The sequence below is a fragment of the Pinus tabuliformis genome, chromosome Q (genome assembly GCF_031772625.1).
Source record: "Pinus tabuliformis cultivar Carrire ecotype Pingquan chromosome Q, CPIR1, whole genome shotgun sequence".
NCBI classification, from domain to species: domain Eukaryota; kingdom Viridiplantae; phylum Streptophyta; class Pinopsida; order Pinales; family Pinaceae; genus Pinus; species Pinus tabuliformis.
The window spans coordinates 938,125,192-938,147,675 of record NC_142296.1 but is presented as its reverse complement, the minus strand read 5'-3'; the positions used below and the strand labels follow the sequence as shown (position 1 = coordinate 938,147,675).

Genomic DNA, 22,484 nt, shown 5'->3' with positions numbered 1-22,484 from the left:
TAACTGAATTGCAAAGTCCTGGAGGGAAGTGCACCATCATGCATGTAATTCTTTTCTAAGACATGGATCCCAATACCTAAGATACTCATCACCCAACATTTAATCCCTACACAGTGGAAATTATAGCAAGGTACCTTCATCAAACCTTTCAAGATGATATGCCCTAACAAGCATAGTACTTTCCACCCAAAACTGCATAGTATAAAGCAGATTCTACCCGGTTTTCAGTACCTTTTTAACTTGAAACCAGCAATCAGGTTAAAATATCTGATTGAAAATCAGCAAATCAAAATTTCTTAAAGATGGAACTATTACCTTGAACACAGACTAAATCTAACTAAAGTTTTATCTCTTTATAACTGTGCAGCTGCAGCATGGGCAAAATATTACATATATAGGAAAAGTTGGAATCTGCGATCAGATTTTGACCAGATTTTAGATGTTGTTCAAAAGTTGAAAATGAATCACTTTTCAATAAGCGGGATCTATAGGAAAAGTGTATAGCTAAAGAGAAATTATGTTTCATATGTGTAAAGCCCAACTATCTTGCTAGATAGTTTCCTATGAAGAAAGAAACAGTTAATACCTTGTCAAAGAAGCAACAAAAGAGTAGACTGGCCTTTGTACCTGTTGAGGCAGTGGGTACAAAGCAACTAGAACTGCTGGAATATTTAACTTAACATACTTGTGCCAGGTGTAAGAATGTGTACGTTGCTGAAGTTTAAAATTCACATGAATGTGATGAAGATAGATTAGTTGTCAGCATTATAGGAGGTCGAAGATATCATATTGCAAGGGAAGACGTGATTGGAGAACCAAGAACTACAGTTCTTTTGAGTACTCATATTTTTTCACTCTATCTTAAAGGAAACAAAAAATGATTATATGGTGATGAAGATTCCCAACATATCTGCCCAAGGGCCGTAAGAAAGATTTACAGCCATCACTAACCATCCATTGAAGAAATTTGGGAAGGAACCCAACCAAGTGCGATAAATGATAATCTATGACAAAACTTAAATATTTTTTAAATGTTGCCTAGTAATTTTACGAGTAATATGTGAGTTCATAGAGATGTGAAACGGATCATACTATAAGGTGCCACTACTTATCTACATATTGCCCTAAAAGTTGATTAACGCAGAAAAACAATAGCAAAGTGATGAATCTTTGGATAATAATTTATTCATTATTTAAGTTTTCCTTCTGAAATGTCATTATGATGGAAAGAAATTAATTAAGGTTGTAGTAAGCAAAATTCTGCAGGGCTCATCCATTTACACATTTAATGCATGTCAGTGGGTATCAAATCCTGGTCATTCATGAGGCCGAAGGATTGAAGGAAAAAATTATGCCTAAACAAGACTAAACCTTTTAGGCGTTCCAAAACATACCATAATGTAATGAATCCACCTTAAGTTATAGCCCATCTCCTTGCATAAAGTAATGCCTATTGAAATCCTCCCATTGCTATGTAGATAAGATATTTTGTTGGTACAAAAGCAACAGAATATAAAGAGATCTAAGAGAGAAAATGTTGGAAAGACTGAGAGGGGGATGAATCAGTATTTCACTTCAATCAGTGAATTTTAAACTTCAGAGCATTAAATACTAGGAATTACTAACATTGATTTTGCACAAAAACAAGAGTTTATGAAACTGCAATCCATGGAGACCACAAGATTTGTTCTGAACTCAATTTTGTGATATTCCCACTTAGCAATATTGCTAACGGAAATATCAATCTTGCCCAATTTTCTCTTATTTTATGTTTGCACTTAGGAAATGTGGGTTCAGAGGTCCCACATGAATTTTGGGATTAAGTAGGGGCCCAAACATTACGAAGGAAAGGAAATATTGCGGCTCTAGTGGAGCGTGGGGACCACACCATGGAGAATTACAGCCCACATGTGGAAGACACTCTCATTGGAACGAAGTTGGTGGGGAAGTCGAGCTGGGCCCACATGGGCATCTTGGAGGCTCTTTGATAAATAGAACAAGAGGCACTCATTTTGGGCATTCATTCATCTATTCAAAAATTGTCCTTGACATAACACGCTTGAGCTGAAGCCAAGTCTACAATGTTGTTTAGCACATGAGAGTTTTCAAGCGGAGATCTCAACCCTTGCTTCGGTGGACTTCGAGTGTTAGCCCAAGAAGGGAGTCCTACTTATACTAGTTCGTACCAGCAGCAAGGAGTGCGAATTTGAGGATAAAATTGGCAGCAACAATACAGGGACTGCGCTCGGAGGAGGCACACTTGGAGGTTATGGAGTGAAGGAAGTTAGCGGCTGAAACTTGAGGTGAAGTTTGGGGAAATGTTGTGGGGCTTTTCCAGCATTTTGGCAGAGCAGCAAATGCAGCATTTGCTACAGGTTACATCTTATGCTTGTGGAGAAGGGTCAAGCATTTGGGGGTCAATTTTGGAGTGTCAAAACTAGGACAAACCCTTTCTAGGTTTTTCTGGGTTTATTGAGGAAGGCCAAGATTAATTTGGCAGAATTTTATAGGCAGATTTGAGGGGCCAAACAGGGGTCCCAACTCAGTTAGCAGCTAGAGGAGCTAGAGGAAAATTGGGCCGAAATTCCAAGGTCAACATTTCGCCAATTCCTTCATGGGTTTTTGTCGGTTATCGGTGGAGAGCCCGGGGTCAATTTCCCGGAATTTTCTGAGCACCTGAGGAGGCCTTAGCAGCAGTTCTTTGCAGCCAACAACATATTTTCTTGGTAGTTTCGGCCAATGTTGCGAATATCGGCATCGGAATAAAATCAGCAAGGGTCCAACAAACCAAAAACTCGTAAAAACCGGGAAAATATCGGTAAAAATCGGCAAACATCAACAAAATCAAGAGATCATCAAAATATCGTTAAAAATCGACCAACATCGGCTAGACCAAACAATTGTGATTTCGAGACCAAATCGGAATGTTATCGAGATGTTCACAACATTGGTTTCAGCGCAGAGCCAGGAAAGAGCAGCAGCAGATTTGAGAGGGATTTCTTATTGTTCATTTGGGCTTAGCGAGTTTGCCTTGAGCAAGCCCAGGTGCACTCTTTCCAGCACCTCATTGTACCCTCTTCTTATTATAATAAAATGGCTCAGCAGCACAGATTTTGGTGAAATTTCATGGTCTGACTCATGTTTGATTTTCATGGTTTAATGTCTATGTTTGTTTTGTTATTTACTGTAAAAATTCCCAAGGAATATTACAAATTTGGAGTTTCCAGTACTCTGATGCAAGTCAAGAATGCCTCTGAAAACACTCAAAATGCTAATGTATTTTGAAGGGTAACAGCACTACATATCCAACTGACATTTTCTGCAGCCTAATGAGCTTTGATTATTCCCAGAGGATCATGTATTCTAAAGACTCCTCCCCAAAGCAATAACTATTGATTTCATTGGCCTACATCGAGGAAAATCAAAATTTGAGAAGTTGTACTAGCCAATGGTAAGTGGGTAGAGATGACAAACCTTGTCTGTTTTTCATTCAGGCTAGTATTCAAAACCATGTCAGGTTGTTTGGTAGATTATCTCGAGGAGAACAATATTATTTGGTACAAACTTTGGCAAGATATGGGGATCCTTTGCAGCACCTCCAATTTTGGTGTAGCTCAAATGCTCATTAAAACATCAGTTTCCAATATGTATAATTGCTTGCCTGGTTGCTTCCAAAAAATCTAGGGCATAGTTTGTCAAAAGACATAATTGATTTCCATCATTACAGTTTCTCCCTCGTTAAAAGAATTGTCACTTAATTAACCCTATTTAGTTAACTCACTTTCTTCATCTAATTTGATGGTAAAAAGTCTGAATCTTAAGTGAAGTGCCCTAATAACCTACAGCCATAGGTTGACATAAACAAGATCTTAAGATCCTAATTGAATCTAGTGGCCTTACCCCTCCTCTTGAACTTCTCACGTCTTACCCTAGGGTTTCTCACTTGCCCTAAAACCAAATGCTGACTCCACTTTTCTCTTTCCCCTCTTACAGTCTGTGTATGTTCTCCAGTGGTCTTCCATCACTGCCCTTTGTGGTGGCATGAATCTATTTGTTCACTACACTATGTTCGTCATACTGCACACTATTATAGAACTTATCAATTATTCAAGGCTGAAATTTTGAGTCTATTGCAATTTGATAGTACAAGGTTTGTTTTTGAATAAAGAAATTAGTTTAGAGGCTACCTAAAAGAGAAAAGGTAAATATTCAGGCAATGAACTTCAAAGAAAAGCAAGTTATGGAAAGATGGGGCAAGCAACTTTACACAAGTGAAAATCTTAGTCAACAGCAACAGAAAATAATAACACAGAAAATATGCTCCAACTGCAGCATGAAATGAAGAATAAAGATCCTGTCCATTTTCAACATTACAAAGATGTGCCTATTGATCCAAAAGTTACAGATTCAGAATATGTGATTATGAAAGAATATGTAACCAACCATCGTTTTGTTGATTCTTCTAAGCCATTATCCACATTTCCTGGTAGACGTGATGCTGTGGCAGCCCCACCACCAGCAACATTGGAACGTACAGGAGGAATAAAGTTGTTCCGCACACCTCTCCGAGACATCCCCAGTGACTTGGGCACAGTAGTACGCAGATTACCTCCACTATTACCACCACTAGAATGTACTGGATTAACTGCTGCAGATGGAGAAACATTTGGAGAATAAGAAGCACCTCGTTTCTGCATGGTATCCATTGCCTGGTAAAAATACACCTCCTTTGATTGTTAACAAATATTTTAAAGCTCATGGGGACGCCATCAAAATATGACTACATATATGTGAAACAAGGAAAACACAATAGTAAAAGCTTCCTGTCCAACAGTATTGCAAAGAATCCATATCTATGTCCCAATACACCTGACTGTAGAAAATTATTTTCTGTCCAGTCTTCCATAGAGCAATTATAATAATATAACTTTTAGTGTAGACAACTGAAATTCCAATAGTCTGTTGACTACACCCAACATTGTGGTAATTGATTTATGAAATATTCATAGCGTTTCACTGAATTGAAGTAGGCAAGCAGAAAAGATATGAAATAGAAAAAAAAAAATTATAACATTCAACTCCACATGTTAGCAAACTCTAACAAATATCCAAAAGCCCAAGGAAATAAGATGTCAAGAAAACATTTGGAGGGACTAAGAGGACAAGAAAATCCAAAGGAATAGCAGGGATTTTACACTTTCACATCTTGAACACAATACAATTATTGGATCTAAACTTCTTCATGGATATGCTGGAGTACCGATACAAAACCATACTAGATCACAGACATGAACAAAGAGAGGAAGCTAAAGTAATGTCTAATATGACAGACATATGTAGGCACCAAAAGGGCATCAAATTCTAGCCTCACATTTGTACCAGATGAAGACAGCAGATTAAATATCCATATTTGGTTTGCTATATATGATATAGACCTAAAATATGTGAGTATGAAAGCAAATTTGTTAAAGTAACCTGGGATTAAGGGAGGAAGCGGCAACGTGGACTAAGGGTTGTCTAGGGGCATCATACAGGGAGGATGTATGGGTAAACATGGATATAGGGTCTGGAGGAAGAGGAGAGTGGCAAGGGAAGGTGTGCTAGAAATTTTTAGGGAAACGGATAAGTGAAGCACCCAAATCAGATCTTTGTTTTTGAATGAAGAGGCACTTCTTATGGCGAAGCAAGCAACGATAGGAGGCATTAAGATGGGGGTAGGATGGGTGAGTATGAGGGAAGGCATGTCAAAGTTGGCTATGGAGGAGTTTGCAATCTTTCTCTTACAGGATCTAGTCTTCTGGGATGGTGAGGTTGTTATGGAGTGATGGGGATAGGACTAAAAAGCAGATTCCGAAATGGTGGATGAGAGACGTGTGTATTTGGCATAGACAAAAATGAGGTGTACCAAAATGGACTCCAATGGGAGCCTCTTGTGAAGATGGGAAGTAAAGATGTCAAGATCACCCTCGTCAATGGAAAAGGTGGTTTATGGTGGGCTAGGAGGAAGGGGAATCAAGGGAGGAGGGGTGTCAACTTGAAGGATTAAAGATAGAAGGGCATGATCAACTAAGATGTTGGGAGTCACTGAGAAGTCGTGGATGAGGGAAAGTAGAGTCTAACTAGATAAGACATAATTGACTACACTAACACCTATATCGTGAGGTCAGCAAGTGAAAAAGCGAGACTCTGGAAAGCATGGAAGGTGGAGATCGAGAAACCTCAAGGATTTGAGGTAAATGGGAAGGATCCTAAGTGTGCAGGCTTAAGAAATCCTTGTGTGGACTCAAGTAGGCACCGAGAGCATGGTATTCCAAGAATTAAGGAAATCTGCAAAGTATGGGCTCAAAAACAGCAAAGCATAGTCCAACTTTTGTTATATACTCTTTCATATTGATCTACTTATTTTGGTGTTGTAAGTAGATGACTTGTTTTTGACAGGAATAGAGAAGTTCATCACAAGGTGCAAAGTAAACATAGCCACTGAGTTCAAATGAAGGACATTAGCTTCATGCATTATTTTTTGGGGTTGGAGGTTTGGTGAAGGTTATTGTTGCCTGAGATGTACACCTAAGTGTAGGAAAAATTTCCAACCCCACAAGGTATAATCTTTATGGCGCAACGCTCAGAGAAGGGGTTGTCACCTATTCCCTACTCACTATGTTTAAGCTCTCTCTTAGGCAAGCTAAGGGGGGTAGTCCCTAAATATGGTTAGTAAAGGGAAACTTATTGTAAGTTCTAGAAGACTAAGGGGAAGGCAACTACCTCTCTAAGTAACTTGACTAAAAGATTATTTAACAAGTGTGATTATAAGATGAGCAATGTATATGTTAACAAGATGAATTCCAATTAGATCAATATGGCAATGATAATGTAACAGTGATAAACTAGTGCCTTGAAGCAATGCTCAATAAAGATATAACACTTGCAAAGAGATATATTTCATGTTACAAGATAAGTGTTAGTACAAGAAATGGCACAATAGTGATATATGAGAAGAAAAGTAAAACTTACAAGATGAATGAAAACTTCTACGTCACTTCAAGGAGATGCTCAAATAAAATATGACAATATCAAAGGAAAATGAGCAAGGAAATTAAATGACAAGTAAAAGAACAGTAATGAAATATTGAAAGTAAAGTGAAGTGCTCACAATTAACAATATGCCCAAAAGAGATGAATGAAATGCAAGATCTATCTATGCGAGATGCAAGGATCTTGGTTGATTTTAATTAAGAATGTCTAATCTAAGGTGAAGGCCTTCTCCTCAATTGTCTCAAACCAGTCTTAAACAAGGTTGTAGAAAGAAGTGTTGGGGAAGGAGGCTATGCCCTTATTAAGGATACCTATCCAAGAATTTTAATGACCCAGGTGCCTTCGTTCCTACAAAGGAATTTGCCAAAACAGAACTGCAAGGTGACCTGTTTTAACCGTTGAGTATGGGTCTAGCTCTTAAATTGAATAGTGGAAAGGTTGTCCTAGCTTTCTATTCAACCAAGCTTATGCTTGGAGATAGATTTTAAGAATGAAAATCTAGCTTTAATATGCAAGATGAGATGTTAATGAAATGTTTCAATGAGATCCAATTGATATTAAGATTCTTCAAAAATTAAATGCCGAACCACTTATAATTAAGATAACTTTAAACTCAACTGAGATTAGCTTATAATAAATGATCAATGAAGCCAATAGAGATTTCTCAATGAAACAAAGCAAGATAGGAATTAGATCAAGAAGTTGATGCAAATCTCAAAATGCCTTTAGTTAATAGTGTTTATTAAGATGTTCTTCACTTAGATTATATTATGACAATGGAAACAAGTGAGAATTATAACGAAAACACAATTATGAGATAGCTAATGTGATCTAATAGACAAGACAGTTCAATGCTAAATGGCAAATGAGATAAAGACATCAAATACTCATTCACACAATAGATCCAATAACCAATAGCAATAGCCAAGATGAGAAGATGCAAAGATTAGATGTAAGAGACAAGTTAGAAGCCAGATCTAATTTAAGTTAGCAAGTTAGAAAGGTTACAAAGTCCTCCCTTTTAAATAAGGAGGAGGGATACCGTGGGATGAATTCCCAAGTTCTCTCATGCAAACAAGAAATTTTAATTGATGAAATTTATAAAATGAGACCCTTTTAAAGAGAAAAGGGCTCTTTGAACCTTGAAGAAGATTTAAGAATGATGGGTCTTTGGACAATAAATAGGATCCTCTCGAAGTTACAAAAGAAATAAGGAGCAGAGAATGATTTGTTTAAAAAACTAGCTCCAATCTTGTTGAGAAATCTATAGGGCGATAGATAAGATGATTTCTCTTTCTATGATAACAGTTTGTGATGTCTTATTACTTTTTCTTACTTATTAGATTTCTTCACTTATTATTATGTTTGTATATCATCAAACAGCTACCAAAACAAGAAGAACAGTAGTACACATGAACACAGTATGTAGGTTGCAAGCAAGGGCCAAAACCTCTCCACTTGAGAGGAAAACCCGCAAAATCTCTTCTCTTCTTATAGATTCTTCAATTGATGAATTCCAAGACCTCAAGACCAATACCAATACCCTTTAAGACTAAGTCCAACCTTTCCTAATGATGTGCTTCCCTTGTCCAAGCTAAACCTTGTCAAATCTCTTCTACCAGCACAACTTCGACCCCCAGCCTCAGAATTTCGGCCTCTACTGCAGGTCTGAAATTTTCAGCCCCCTGCAGCAGCAACTTCATCCACATGTGAGCGAAATTAGCCTTCCAAGGCCTCCCAACAACTTCGCTAGCCTTGCCTCCTTATCTAGGGATAGTAGGTGACCTATTAGGTCCTTCTTCCAACAACTTTGATCTTCTTCCAGCAGATAGAGAATTTCAACTTGAAGCAATAAACCCTCGCTTTCCTTCTTTGCACATGTGAGAGAGAATTAGCCCAAAAACAATCTTTCTTCATCCTCTTCCTTTTTCGCTAGCCTTCTTGTTCTTCTCCTTCTTCTCCTTCGCTTGAATGAGTGAGTGATGAATGTCTCAAGGAGGTTGATTTCCCTCCTTTATATAGGCTTCTTACGGTGGACGTGGCTCCTCCAAATAGGCCAACTTCTCAGCTGTCAGGCTGACTTGGTCTTGAAGGGTATTTAGATACTTTTAATGACAAAAATAATTTTCTTTACAAGTTACAATGTGCCCAAAGGGGTCTTCAACTTATGACAATGACTCTTCTGACTTCTTGACCTAGGACAAACCCTAGAAACACTCAATGGGTGCTTGACCTCTAAAATAAAAGACCTTGAGCATCAAACCCATGCTCAAAAATAATAGTAATAATTTTTCTTTCATTTTACAAAATACAAGAATCAAAGGTACATTTCATATTTATGAAGACTAAACCTAGTTACACGTTTTTCAACAAATCTTACTCCAATATGATCTTCACAAAAAAGAACAGATTCTCCTTTGCTCTCGACCTAAGAGACAAAGGATCTCAAAAATGGCAAATTCCAAGCTCCAAAGAGTATGGAAAATCCCTACAAAACAAAGGCTTAGAAACTGATGAAAAGCCCCTCCTACAAAACCACTATGTTAGCCTCAAAACACTTAACATCGAGAGAGATATGGCATGCAACCCATAACAACTCAAAGATATGGCATGCAACCCATGGATTTTGGTCTACTAAATTTATTCTAAAATTATTTTTCAAATTTTTTGTCTGGTTAAGGATTTACAATTGAAAATAATTCGTTGTCTTGTATCTATAAAGATTGCATAAAAACGAAGGGACAAAAACCTATTTTATTTAATCAGTCAATCCACTGTGTGAAAAAACAGCTCTAGGAGGTTACCCTGAAGTATGGAATGGCTAGAGGGTGATTATAAAGGCTTTGGGGCCTCCCCCTATAGTAAATTTTGACTAAATATGCAATTTATAGTTAGCTAAAAACTGATTTCCAGTTGTCTAGGTTATGTATAAGTTGCCTCAAAATCTAGCATGTCTTGTGAGGATAGCTCACAAGACAAGAGCTAGACCAAGGGACAACAATATGAGGTGTGGCCCACTACCACCACAGCCACTACCTTTTGCTCTTTTATGGAATTTCACCACTAGGGAGGCTTCCCCGTACTAAGTCACCTAACGGATCTATCAAGTACAAGGGATAAGCTGACAAGATAGGCTTAACGAAAGTTTCTCTACTTAGGAACAGGGCTCAGCTAGCACAAGGCAATTTACATCCTCCAAATAACCTAATTAGGGCACAACATGACTTAGGGCTTAAGAGTAAACAAGGTATATAAGCTTATCTAGGATCACAAGGCTGACAAAAACCTTCCAATAGACATATACCGTCAATTTATGGAACAAGATGCCTTCAACAAGCCCAAGTTGAAACCTGCGGCAAACTAGGGTTTTCTAGGGCACAATCTACCTAGAGCAAGGAACGTTTTCCCACATGATTAACTTGATTTTGAGGCAAATACCTCACCTCCACATGTTGAATTCCTCTATTGAGGAATGTCCAAAACCCTAGTTGAGAAAGATGCCTTAGCCCTAGCTAGCAGCTTACCTTAAGAGGTCGAAATTCTAGGTTTAGGTTAGAAGAAAGAAGATTTATGAAGATTTTCAAGGCAATCAACCATGTAACCAAGGCCAGTGCCTTGATCTTGGGTGATAGAGTCTAAGGGATGGTTAAAAATGACTAAACCTTGGAAAAAAGTAAGGGAATATGAAACCCTAGGTTTCAAACCCTAACTATCACTTTTGTGAGGGAGCAGAGTCAATGGGTAGAGCTAGTTGAAAGGTTCACCCATGGGATTGTCATTCACATTCTATAGGTGGGTAATGCATGCAATACTACCATCTAGATTCCATAGAATAATTTTCAGCAATAATTTGCACATAGAAACCCTAGATAATCAACCATTCAATACAATATCCACAAAATACAAATATTTATCAAATAGGTACACTTACAAAATAGAATGCATAAGCAATTCCTCTACTACTCAAAAATGACATCTCCAAAGCCAAAAAATAGCTCCATTAGCAAAAATCGACCATATATCACATCTCCACAAGATACAAGTCACAATCCAACTAGGTTGATTTCTCTAAGAGGGCCCAATCAGTCACAAGTGATGACGAGAAATGAAATGAGCCTATCCTCTACTTATGAGGATTAGGTCACCTAATTTTTGTTTACAAAGCCCTAAAACAAGTTTCATTATTAAATGACCTTGGGTTACAAGCCAACTCATTAGCTAATGACAAAATAAGCCTAGTTTGACCACATGCATGAATTGTAGCCTCTTAATTGTTGATATCATCCATAATAAATGCTCCAAATGCCATGTCCAAGGGTGGTGGTGTCAAAGAATGTGTAGAAGCCTAGATCATCCAAGATTTAAGGGATGGCCCTCAAATCCACCTCAATATCCCGTGTGGGGTTCGAAGATCCAGCGAGGGTGCCATAAAGTGGTCTCCATGGATCTCCCACTATGAAATAAGACCTCTTCTCTAACACTAGAGCTTCTCTAGTACAACAAGCCTACCCTAGTCTCTCAATGGGTGACCATCCTCATATGGGCTCTAAATTAGCTCTTGCCCATCAAGCTATGATAGGGCCATCCTGGGGGCATACTGGGTCCAGTGGTGTCATCTTGGAGGATCCTCAAAACCAAGTCAAAATTTACCAACATCCTGTGCCCTAGAGGTACTTTGGGACATGTGTCATCTGCTAGTGCTACTAAGAGGCTCTAGTATCTCAATGTTGCACCTGCTTAGGCCAATGTACTTCTTTCAAGGGCATGAGTACCTATGAAGTGGGTGCCCAAGGCTTGGGCAGTTGAACCACCTAACGAAAAACAACATGGATTCTAGTGAAAGCAACCATCCATCACAGACTAAGATCAATAATGCATCTAAGTGAACCAAACTTGAATGCCAAGGGTATATTAATACTTCAAACAATGATCCCCTTCCAAAATCAGGACTAAGTCCTCACAAAGGTGTTTTCTCCCTTGATAGGGTTGGCTAATGGTCAATCCTATTAGGTGCTTCCAACCCCAAAGGGAACTAACATTTCCCTGGTCCACCATTTAATTGATAGGTGTTAGTGTATAATAATGTGGCAATGGAGGGGAGAAAACTTCATGGTCAAGTGCCAAAGTCAAAAGGACCAACTGATGGGGGTGTCCACATCGTGAGTGTATATATGTGAGAAGGGAGCATTCATGGATGCATGAGTTACCAGCATGCCCTTGATTTTTCCACCCCTCTTGTGTGTCTTTTATTCTTCTTGATTATTCTTTGTATTATCGCTTATAGCATAAATGTTAGAGCCTATATGATGTAGTAGTTTTATTACCCCTTTAGGATGAGTCATTTTATTGTTCATCAGGGTTGGGACATGCAAGGGTTCTTTTCTAATGTAATGGAGCATCGCGTGCTCAGGAACCGAGTGATGGCCATATGAGATACGTAGAGCTCATGCTAGGCATTTGCCCATATGTTGATGTTTATGTCCTAGCCATCTTTTGCATTTTGTTTTACTTTCTTTTGTTATTTTGTGGCCATGATATGCTTTTTCTTTTTCTTATAGTTGTATCAACCTCCTAGGGCCAAGTTGTTGAAATATGTAACTAGGTCCAGTCTTCATAATGACATGTGTAATTATGATTTTATGTATTTAATGAAAAAGAGAAAAATGAATTGATTATTGCAAGTCTTGAGGCATGGGTTTCATGCTCAAGAGAATTTATTTTATAGGTCAAGCACCCATTGAGTGCTTCTAGGTTTGTTATAAAGTCATTAAGTCATTGTCATGTATGAATGACCCATTTGGGCATGTTACATATTGTAAAGAAAAACTTATTGAGTCATAGTCGAGTCAAAAGACCCTCCAAGACCTCGTCATGGCACAAAGTTCAAGTTGGCCTACACAAGTGGGCAAGTCGGCCTAAAAGGAGAAATTTGACCCTATGAGAAGCCTATATAAATAAAGACCTCGACCTCTGTGATATTTCCACTTAGCAATTATTGCTAAGTGAGCATATAATTTTTGTACAATTTTGAAAAATTTGGGTTCTAACTTAGGAGAAGTGGGTTGGAGGACCCCACTTCCAATTTTTAATTGATGGAGGCACCCACACTATGGAAAACGGCAAAATTGAACTCTTAGTGGAATGTGGGGGCCACCAAGAAGGAAATATGCTCCACTTGGGCAATTCGAGCTACTTGGGGAGGAAGGGAGTTCGATGATGGGACCCACATGAGGAGGAAGCAACCAAGGTTAAATAGGAGGGGCTCACTTTAGTTTGGGGCTTTTGACAATTTGACATTCACTCGTACCTAGCACGCTTGAGTTGTTTAGCCGAGTCTACACCGAGATTCTCAAGCGAGTTTCTCACCCCTTACTTCGGTGAACCTTGAGGGGTTAGCCCAAGGAGGGAAGTCGATTTCCATGTGAGCATCTTCAGCATCAGTGTTCAAGCAATTCATGGGAGTTTCATGGTAGTTTCTATAACGTTCCTAAAAAGGAATACAAGTGATATAAAGCAAATAATTTGTTCAACAAAATATAAAAACGAAATACACATTAAACACCCATGGAAATGCTAGAAATAAGGGACTGCTAAGCCATTTTATTACCTCTTTGGGGGCAAAATACAATGGATAACAGAATGGTGCACCTAGGCTTGTCTCAGTGGACAAACATGATCAAACCCAGGTGAGAAATGGTTGAACCGATGACTGCTCCAACTGCTGCACCAATCTGCATTGCGCTACCTAGAAAACTGCATTTTCTGCTAGGTTCGAATGGCTGGAAATTCCACTTCATGTGCTCAAAAAATTATAAGATTTGAGCCCCAGACTCCCTGGCCTAAACCCAGAAAAAACCCACGAAGGAATTTAGCTGGTTTAGACTTCTGAAATTCGACCCCCAAGAAGCCCAACTTCAGCTGCAACTGCAAAACTCGGCCTGCTAGAATCTGCCTGTAAATCCTCCCGGAAAATGTCCCAACATGTTGGGCTGACCCCTACTACAAATCCCCTGACTTCCTGGATGGGCTTTCGACCTATAGCACCTACTCCTAAGCCCCACGAAAATGTTGGACTAGCCCTCTGCGAGGTCCCCAAACCCAGTAGTTCAAACTGCTAGGATATTGGCTCTGCTGGCTCCAAAATTCTCAAGAAATGCTAGCCTACCTCTACTCTCCCAATCCTCTGACTCTACCGGCAAATGGTTGATCAATGGTGGCTCCAACCCCTCCTGCATATTCTCCAAATAGCCCACAAATATGCACTCCCTGTATGTGGTTGACTGGTAGTGATGTAACACACTCCCGGATCTCCTAAAATGATTATGGAATTGCCTCCCTAGGGCAGGCACGGAAGGTCCCCCAAAGGAAAGGTTGAATCTCCCGCTTGAGAGATTCGTGGCTAAACAGTTGGTTGACTCAGCTAAACAACAAAGCGAACAGTCAAGTAATTTCGATTTGCAAGGTGTAAGAATGAATCCAAATGAGAGCTTCCTCCTCCTTTTATCTCCTTGGGCCTCCCTTACCTCATGTGGGCCCCTCCATCCAGCTATTTGAATTCCCTCCAAGCCATTCGAATGGCCTAGTTCGAATTCACATGTGGGTGGCCCCCACATTCCACTAGCAACCAAATAAAGTTGAATTTCCTCCTAAGTCCCTAAGTCGAAAATGTTGGGTTCTTTTCCTTAGCCAAAATTGTGCAAAATTGTGTAGCAACACCCTGTTATAGATGTATTTGAGAAGGGACATGACAGAAATTGTGTAGCAACAACCTGTTACAGATGTATTTGAGAAGGGACATGACAGTCCTCCCCTCCCAAATGTTGCTTGCCCTCAAGCAACCTCAAAGCTGGGTGCTCCAAAATATTCTCACCCTCCCAGATGGCATCCTCATCTGGCAAGTTCTTCTAATGCACCAAGAACTCACTGATGGTCCTGCTCTTCAGTTTCCTTTCCCTCTTCTCCAAGATGGCCTCAGGCTCCAAAACCAAGTGGCCCTCATCATCCAGTGGGGGTAACTCTACTGTTGTTGTCACCTGTTGCCCCAACACTTTTTTAAGGCATGAGACATGAAATACGTTGTGGATTCTGCTCCCAGGAGGCAGCTCCAGCTCATAGGCCACCTCCCCAACTCGTCTGATCACTGGGTATGGGCCATAGAAGCGGGATTGTAGCTTCTCGACCCCCTTTTGCTTCAGCGTGGACTGCCTGTAAGGTTGTAGTCGAAGGTACACCATGTCCCCCTCCTCGAAATGCCTCTTTGTCATGTGCCGGTCTACGTACACCTTCTGTTGGTTTTGGGTTGTCACCAAGTTATCCTTAAGAGCCTTGAGGATGTCTTGGCTCTCTTTGATCCAATCTTTGGCCTTTAGGGCCCGGCTGTCTCCAAAAATAATGTCAGCAAAAGATAATGAATCATATCCATATAAAGCACAGAAAGGAGTCATACCAATGGAAATGTGGTGGGTGGTGTTGTAGCAGTACTCGCCCAGATGCAACCATCAGATCCAAGCCCTCTGCTGACCTGTCACGTAGTTCCTCAAGTACCCCTCCTGCCACTGATTTACCCTCTCGGTCTGGTCATCTGTCTATCGGTGGTAGCTAGTGCTAGGAGTGAGCTCGATCCCGACCAATCTGAAAAGTTCCTACCAAAAACCTCCCATGAACCTGTTGTCCTTGTCACTCACAATGTTCTTGGGGAGCCCGTGTAACCGAAAGATCTCCCGAAAGAACAATTCTGCAACCTATGCAGCCGTGTATCTAGTGGGGATGGTGAAAAAGTGGGCATATTGGTCAACCTGTCGACCACTACATAAATGCAGTCCTTCCCTTGCATCGTGGGGAGCCATGTGATGAAATCCATAGATATGCTTTCCCATTTTCCCTCGGGGATGGAAGCGGTTGTAGCAATCCTGCAGGGTGAATCAGCTCTCCCTTGTTGCGCTAACATGCCTCACACCTGTGTGTGCTTCCCCCTTGAGGCCCTTCCATGTGAATCTCTCCCTGATTGCCATATATGTCTTCTGGAACCCCTGGTGCCCAGACAATGGCGAGTCACGTGCTGTCTGGAGCACTCTCTCTCTCAACTGCAAGTTGGGTACCAGGAAAATGTGCCCCTTGTAATAGATGACCTCATCCATCACTCGATAACGTTCATCTGCATGGGTACCCTCCAAGACCTCGCATGCCCTCTTGTCCTTGGAGTACTCCACCAATAGCTGGGCCTTCCAATCATGGCAGATGCTCATGAGTGATAGACCAGCTGGTCTCCGAGATAGAGCATCGGCCACCACATTGTGCTTTCCCTGCACATACTCTATATCAAAGTCATAGGCCTGCACCTTGCTGACCCATCTCTGCTGCCTGTCATTGAGGCCCTACTGCCCCATGAAGTGACAAAGACTATTGTGATCAGTCTTCACCCGAAACCTATTGCCCACCAAGTACTGTCGAAATTTGGCCAATGCATGCATGATAGCCAACATCTCTGTCATATATGGAATATGACAGCTCATGTGGTAGGAGCTTCCGACTCTCAAAAGCAATGGGATGCCCATCCTGTGACAAAACTACACCAACTCCCACCCCAGATGCATCACACTCCACGGTGAAAGGCTAGGAAAAATCTGGAAGTGCCAAGACCAGGCAACTGCTCATCACCTCCTTGAGGCGATCAAAGGCAACCTGTGCTCCATCAGTCCATGCGAAAGCCCCTCTCTTGGTCAAATCAATCAAGGGTGCTGCCAGCTGTGAGAACCCCTTGACAAACTTCCTGTAGTAGGTGCAAATGCCCAAGAAGCCCCTTAGTGCAGTCACATCTCGTGGTACCGGCCAATCCCAGATGGCCCGTATCTTCTCCTCATGGACCTTCACCCCATTAGCATCGATGATATGCCCTAGGTAGAGCATCTTTGTCAAGCCAAACTCGCACTTGGATAGTTTGGCATAAAATTGATGCTCCTCCAGGATGCGTAGTAGCTCCTTCACATGTTAGAGATGCTACTCCCATGTCCAATTGTAAATCAAAATGTCATCGAAGAAAACCAGCACAAACCTCCTCAACTGTCACGGGAATACATGGATCATGCATGACTAGAAATTGGTTGGAGCATTGGTCAACCCAAATGGCATGACTAGGAACTCGAAGTGCCCATAGTGGCACTAGAAAATTGTCTTAGGGATATCCTGAGCCCTCACCCCGATCTGGTGGTACCCTGAACGCAGATCGATCTTAGAGAAGTACTTGGCTCCTCTAAGCTCATCCATCAACTCATCTAAGCGGGGAATGGGGTACCGGTTCTGCAATGTCTTCCGGTTGAGGGCCCGAAAGTCAATGCACATGTGAAGAGTTCCATCCTTCTTCTTCACCAATACTACTGAAGAAGAGAAGGGACTGGAACTTGGCCCAATATGGCCCAATGCTAACAACTCCTGAATGGCCTTCTCTATCTCATCCTTATAGGCCTTAGGATGCCTGTAAGGGGTGGTGATCATTTCCTGCACACCCGGCTCCAACTCAATAGTGTGCTTGAATCCCCTGTCTGGTGGTTGCCCTGGTGGAATGTCCCCGAACACAACTGCGTATCTGTCCAGCAAAGCCTTTATTTCTGGTGGTGGTGGCTGGGCCTGTCCCCCAACCTCTGAAATCCTCAGCTCTACTACCCAAGCAATGTCACCATGTCGCAGATCTGCCTCCATCTTGTGGCCCGAGACTGTCTGAGGTGGATAGGACTACATGCCTCTTAGAACTACCAGTTTGCCATCCGGCCCAATGAACTCCATCTCTGGCTTCCTCCAATCTGTAGTGACTTGCCCAAGGGAGTACAGCCACTGGACACCCATCACCACATTGGTGTCTGGCACATCAACCACAAAGAAATGGTCCGTCATCGAGTAGTTCCCCATAACTACTGTCAAGGCAAGCACAATACCAAGTGCATTGTATGGTGCAATCACCTGGTACCAGGACTAAAAAGCCCTCAAACTCAACCGTGGTGAGGCCCCTCCTTTGAACCAACTGGGCATCTATGAAGTTGTGGGTAGCCCCACTGTCAACTAGGACTGACACCTGCTGCCCCTGTACATTGCCTCTGATCCTCAATGTCAAAAATTTGGGAACCCCGCATAAGGAAGCAAGGACTGCCCCGGATGGAGCAAGGGATGCCCCTCTTTGTGGAGGTGGTGGTGGTGGGCCTCTATCTGTCGGACTCTCACCATCTCCCACACCACACTATTGCTCCACCTCGTTCTCCTGGTCATTGTCTGAAAAAACCTCAATATAGTGTGCTCTACCGGTAGTGCACCGATGGCCTGGTGCCCAAGGCTCCCTGCATGTGAAGCACAACTTCCTCCTCCTGAGGTCCTTTCGAGTCTCATCATCTAGCTACCCCCGCCCATGTGTGGTCCTCTGAGGTGGAGGTCTAGTCTCATGCCCCTTATGTGAAAAGGGGGTCCGTGCAGGAAATGGCGCTCTAGTCTTAGGGGTGGCCCCCTATAGATATCTAGAGCACAAAATTGCATTCTGCAACGTGGAGGGTCTGTGTGACTTCACCAGTACACGCAGGGGCTCAAGTAAGCCCTCAATGAAGGTGTATACCCTCCTAGCCTCCAATAGATATGGAACCATCACTGATACTCACAAAAACTCTGAGATGTACTGCTCCGGGTTGCCTGTCTGGCGCAGTTGGGTCAGCTCTCTGAAATGGGCCTCTGGATCTCTCTGGTCAAAACGCTCCACCACCCTCCTAGTGAAATCCTCATAAGAAGCCACATTGGCATGCCCTAGGGTGGCCAAGCCATGAAACCACTAGTCATGGGCTTCCCCCTCCATGTGCAGCATGGCCATCTTGATGGCTTCCTGTTCTGTCATCCGGTTGAGCTGGAAGTAGGTGTCCATCTTCTCAACCCAAGCCCTAGCCATGCACTTGGCAGTGCCATCGAAAGTAGGGAAGTACATCCTCCCTATGGTCCTTTGCAGCTCATAGTTCTGGGTTCCCTGTCCTCCATAACCCTTGTTCTTCTCACTCTGCTTGAGCTTGCAAAAATCTCTGAAAGAGAGTGCTTCCCTGAAGTCTGCATCCATAGATTTCCACTCTCTGAAATAATCTCCCATCTGAATGGGGTCTTCACCCCTTGCTAGTTCGATTTGTGCCACTAGTACGAAAGAGGGCAGTGTGGCACGAGTTGGCCCACTAGCTGATGGGTGTTGCGCTGCTGGTGAGGGGTGATCGAATGGCTGAGAGGCTCCAAAAGTTTCCCCAAATAGAAACCCTCTAGGAGTGGTCCTCTCTCTGTTCTGCAGCTTTATCTCTTCCAGCATATCTTTCTGGCCCTTGGCTAAGTCATTCAGGGCTCTCAGGAGGCTGTCGAAAGCCATCTCTTCCCTGCTCTTGGGTTCCACCATGTCCTCCTCTTCTACCACTGCTTTCCCTTTGTGTCCTTTGTGTCTGGAGTAATCTCCAACTCTCTTTCTCTGCTCCGGTACCTCTGCCTTCAGTATGTGATGTTTTGCTGGTCCCCTTCTCTCATAGGAGAAAATCCCCACAGTTGAGCCAAGAACTAGGCTCTGATACCATTGTAATGTTCCTAAATAGGAATACAAGTGATATAAAGCAAATAATCTGTTCAGCAAAATATAAAAACGAAATACACATTAAACACCCATGGAAATGCTGGAAATAAGGGACTGCTGAGCCATTTTATTACTTCTTTGGGGGTAAAATACAATGGATAATAGAATGGTGCACTTGGGCTTGTCTCAATGGACAAGCATGACCAAACCCAAGTGAGAAATGGTTGAATTGATGACTGCTCCAACTGCTGCACCAATCTGCACTGTGCTGCCCAGAAAACTGTTTTTTCTGCTAAGTTCGAATGGTTGGAAAGCCCACTTCCTATGCTTAGAAAATTATAAGATTTGAGCCCCAGACACCTTGGCCTAAACCCAGAAAACCCCACAAATGAATTTAGCCGGTTTAGACTTCTGAAATTCGACCCCCAAAGAGCCCAACTTCAGCTGCAACTGCAAAACTCGGCCTGCTAGAATCTGCCTGTAAATCCTCCCGGAAAATGTCACAAAGGGCTAGGTTGACCCCTACTACAAATCCCCTGACTTCCTGGATGGGCTTCCAGCCTGTAGCACCTGCTCCTAAGCCCCACGAAAATGTTGGACTGGCCCTCTGTGTTGTCCCCAAGCCCAGTAATTCAAACTGTTGGGATGTTGGCTCTGCTGGCTCCAAAACTCTCAAGAAATGTTGGCCTACTGCTGCTCTCCCAATCCTCTAACTCTCCCAGCAAATGGCTGATCAATGGTGGCTCCAACCCCTCTTGCGTATTCTCCAGATAGCCCAGAAATACGCAATCCCTGTATGTGGTTGAATGGTAGTGTTGTAACACACTCCTGAATCTCCTGAAATGCTTATGGAATTGCCTCCCTAGGGCGGGCACGGAAGGTCCCCCGAAGGAAAGGTTGAATCTCCTGCTTGAGAGATTTGTGGCTAAACAGCAGGTTGACTCAACTAAACAGCAAAGTGAACAGTCAAGTAATTTCGATTTGCAAGGTGTAAGATGAATCCAAATGAGAGCTTCCTCCTCCTTTTATCTCCTTGGGCCTCCCTTGCCTCATGTGGACCCCTCTATCCAACTATTTGAATTCCCTCCAAGCCATTCGAATGGCCTAGTTCAAATTCACATGTGGGTGGCCCCCACATTCCACTAGCAACCAAATAAAGTCGAATTTCCTCCTAAATCCCTAAGTCAAAAATGTTGGATTGTTTTCCTTAGCCAAAATTGTGCAAAATTGTGTAGCAACACCCTGTTACACATGTATTTGAGAAGGAACATGACAATTTCCAGGGCGTAGTGGAGGAGTTCGATTTGCTTGGAGGGGCTAGCAAAGAGCAAAGGTATTGCTGAGATTTCCAAGGGAGTTTTGCATCATCAATTGTTGGAGTTTTTGAGTTAGAAGTAAGCCAAATCATGGAGGAAATATGTTGTAGCAAAACAGCCATCTGAGTGACTGCTTGGGCCTCCGCAGGAGGCTTTTCTAGGCACACATGGGAGTTAGGGAGGTGATCATTGGGAGCCAATCGAAGCTGGGGATTTAGGGAGATTTCTAGAGGGGTAAATCCTTGGCATTTTACGGCATTTTGGAGGGTTGAAACAGTCATTCATTAGGTGGGCCGAAATTCCCAGCCAGTTGAGGAGCATGTTGAAATAGGGGTCAATTTTTTAGTTCAGAACTAGACCAAACCCGGGTCTTGGTGGGTTTGTGGAGAGGAGCTCGAGGATAGTTTTGCAAAATTTTCTGAGCACCGAAGAAGGGTCTTTCAACAATTTCTTTCTAGCAGACAGAGCAGTTCTCCAGGGTAGTGTGGGGCATATTTGGGGCAGCTCATTCCCACATCATGGCATTGTATTTTCTAACCTGGGAGCTTGTCTAGCTTGCCATTGTGGCAAGCCCAGGTACACTCTTTCCATACCCATTGGACCATTGCTCCATATATTAAATAAAATGGCTCAGCTGGATGGTGTTTTTGGAGATTTTCTGGGTGTCTACTTATATTTCTGAATTTTGTGTGTTTATATCAGTTTTTGCTTTATTTATCACTGTATTTCCTAAGTAGGAATTTTACAACCTCATTTGGAGATACCTCACTTACACACACAAGTTCGATCATAAGGACAAGAGGAAGTGCGAAGAAGAGGAAGACAAAGGAAGGACGGACAGTCGAGCTATCGGTTGTGTTCAATTTGGTGGAGAGGCTAGAATACATGTTTCTCCAAAACCCAAAAATCGTTTCTGGAAATTCCACCTAGAGACGACTTAACTAAAATAATTACTCTTTTTTTAATGATGCCTAAGTCTAAACTTATGAAAACTGATTAATTAAAGAGTATTAATTAAGCCATGGTGAGAATCTTCTAGAAGAAGACATGGATCGAGTTCTAGTTAATCTTAGCCATCGATTATATTTTAATCTTGGTCGTCAATGTCTCAATGAGAGATAATAAGAAGAAATTTGATGGGGTTGGAGAACACATTTGAGAGACAAGGAATTTGATTTTCTGCGAAATCAAACTTCAAAGTAGTAGGAGTCAGTTGTCGGAGGTGATTCAGTGAAGTCTAAGTAGTGAGATGATCCAGGTGGATATTGGTGGCCACCTGCCAAGTCCACCTAGACCCCCACCATTGTCTTTCTCAGCATTTTCAGTTTCCTTAATTGTAGCACAACTTACTATTTTTAGCAGTTTTTCGGGTCCTGAACTTCCGGAGCCGTTTTGAGGCCCTAAACGACGTTTTTTGGGGAATCCGGGGGCAACATCGGTCCATGGTATGGACCGATGTTGCCCGTTCCAACAATGATAGTGCTCGGATAGATCTTTCTAATGCGCTATTGTACGCGTCAAACGGATATCATATGCCAAAGTTACGACCCCGGGAAGTTGATGTACCA

At 42.1% G+C, this 22,484-nt stretch overlaps 1 protein-coding gene across 1 annotated transcript in view; it reads right to left on the bottom strand.

Annotated features, from left to right (window-relative positions):
- Positions 1 to 22,484, bottom strand: part of LOC149222539 (P-loop containing nucleoside triphosphate hydrolases superfamily protein) — a 292,868-nt gene that overhangs the window by 139,573 nt on the left and 130,811 nt on the right. Inside the window, 1 exon segment of the mRNA XM_089385506.1 lies at positions 4,444 to 4,709. Coding sequence (XP_089241632.1) covers positions 4,444 to 4,709 — 266 coding nt within the window.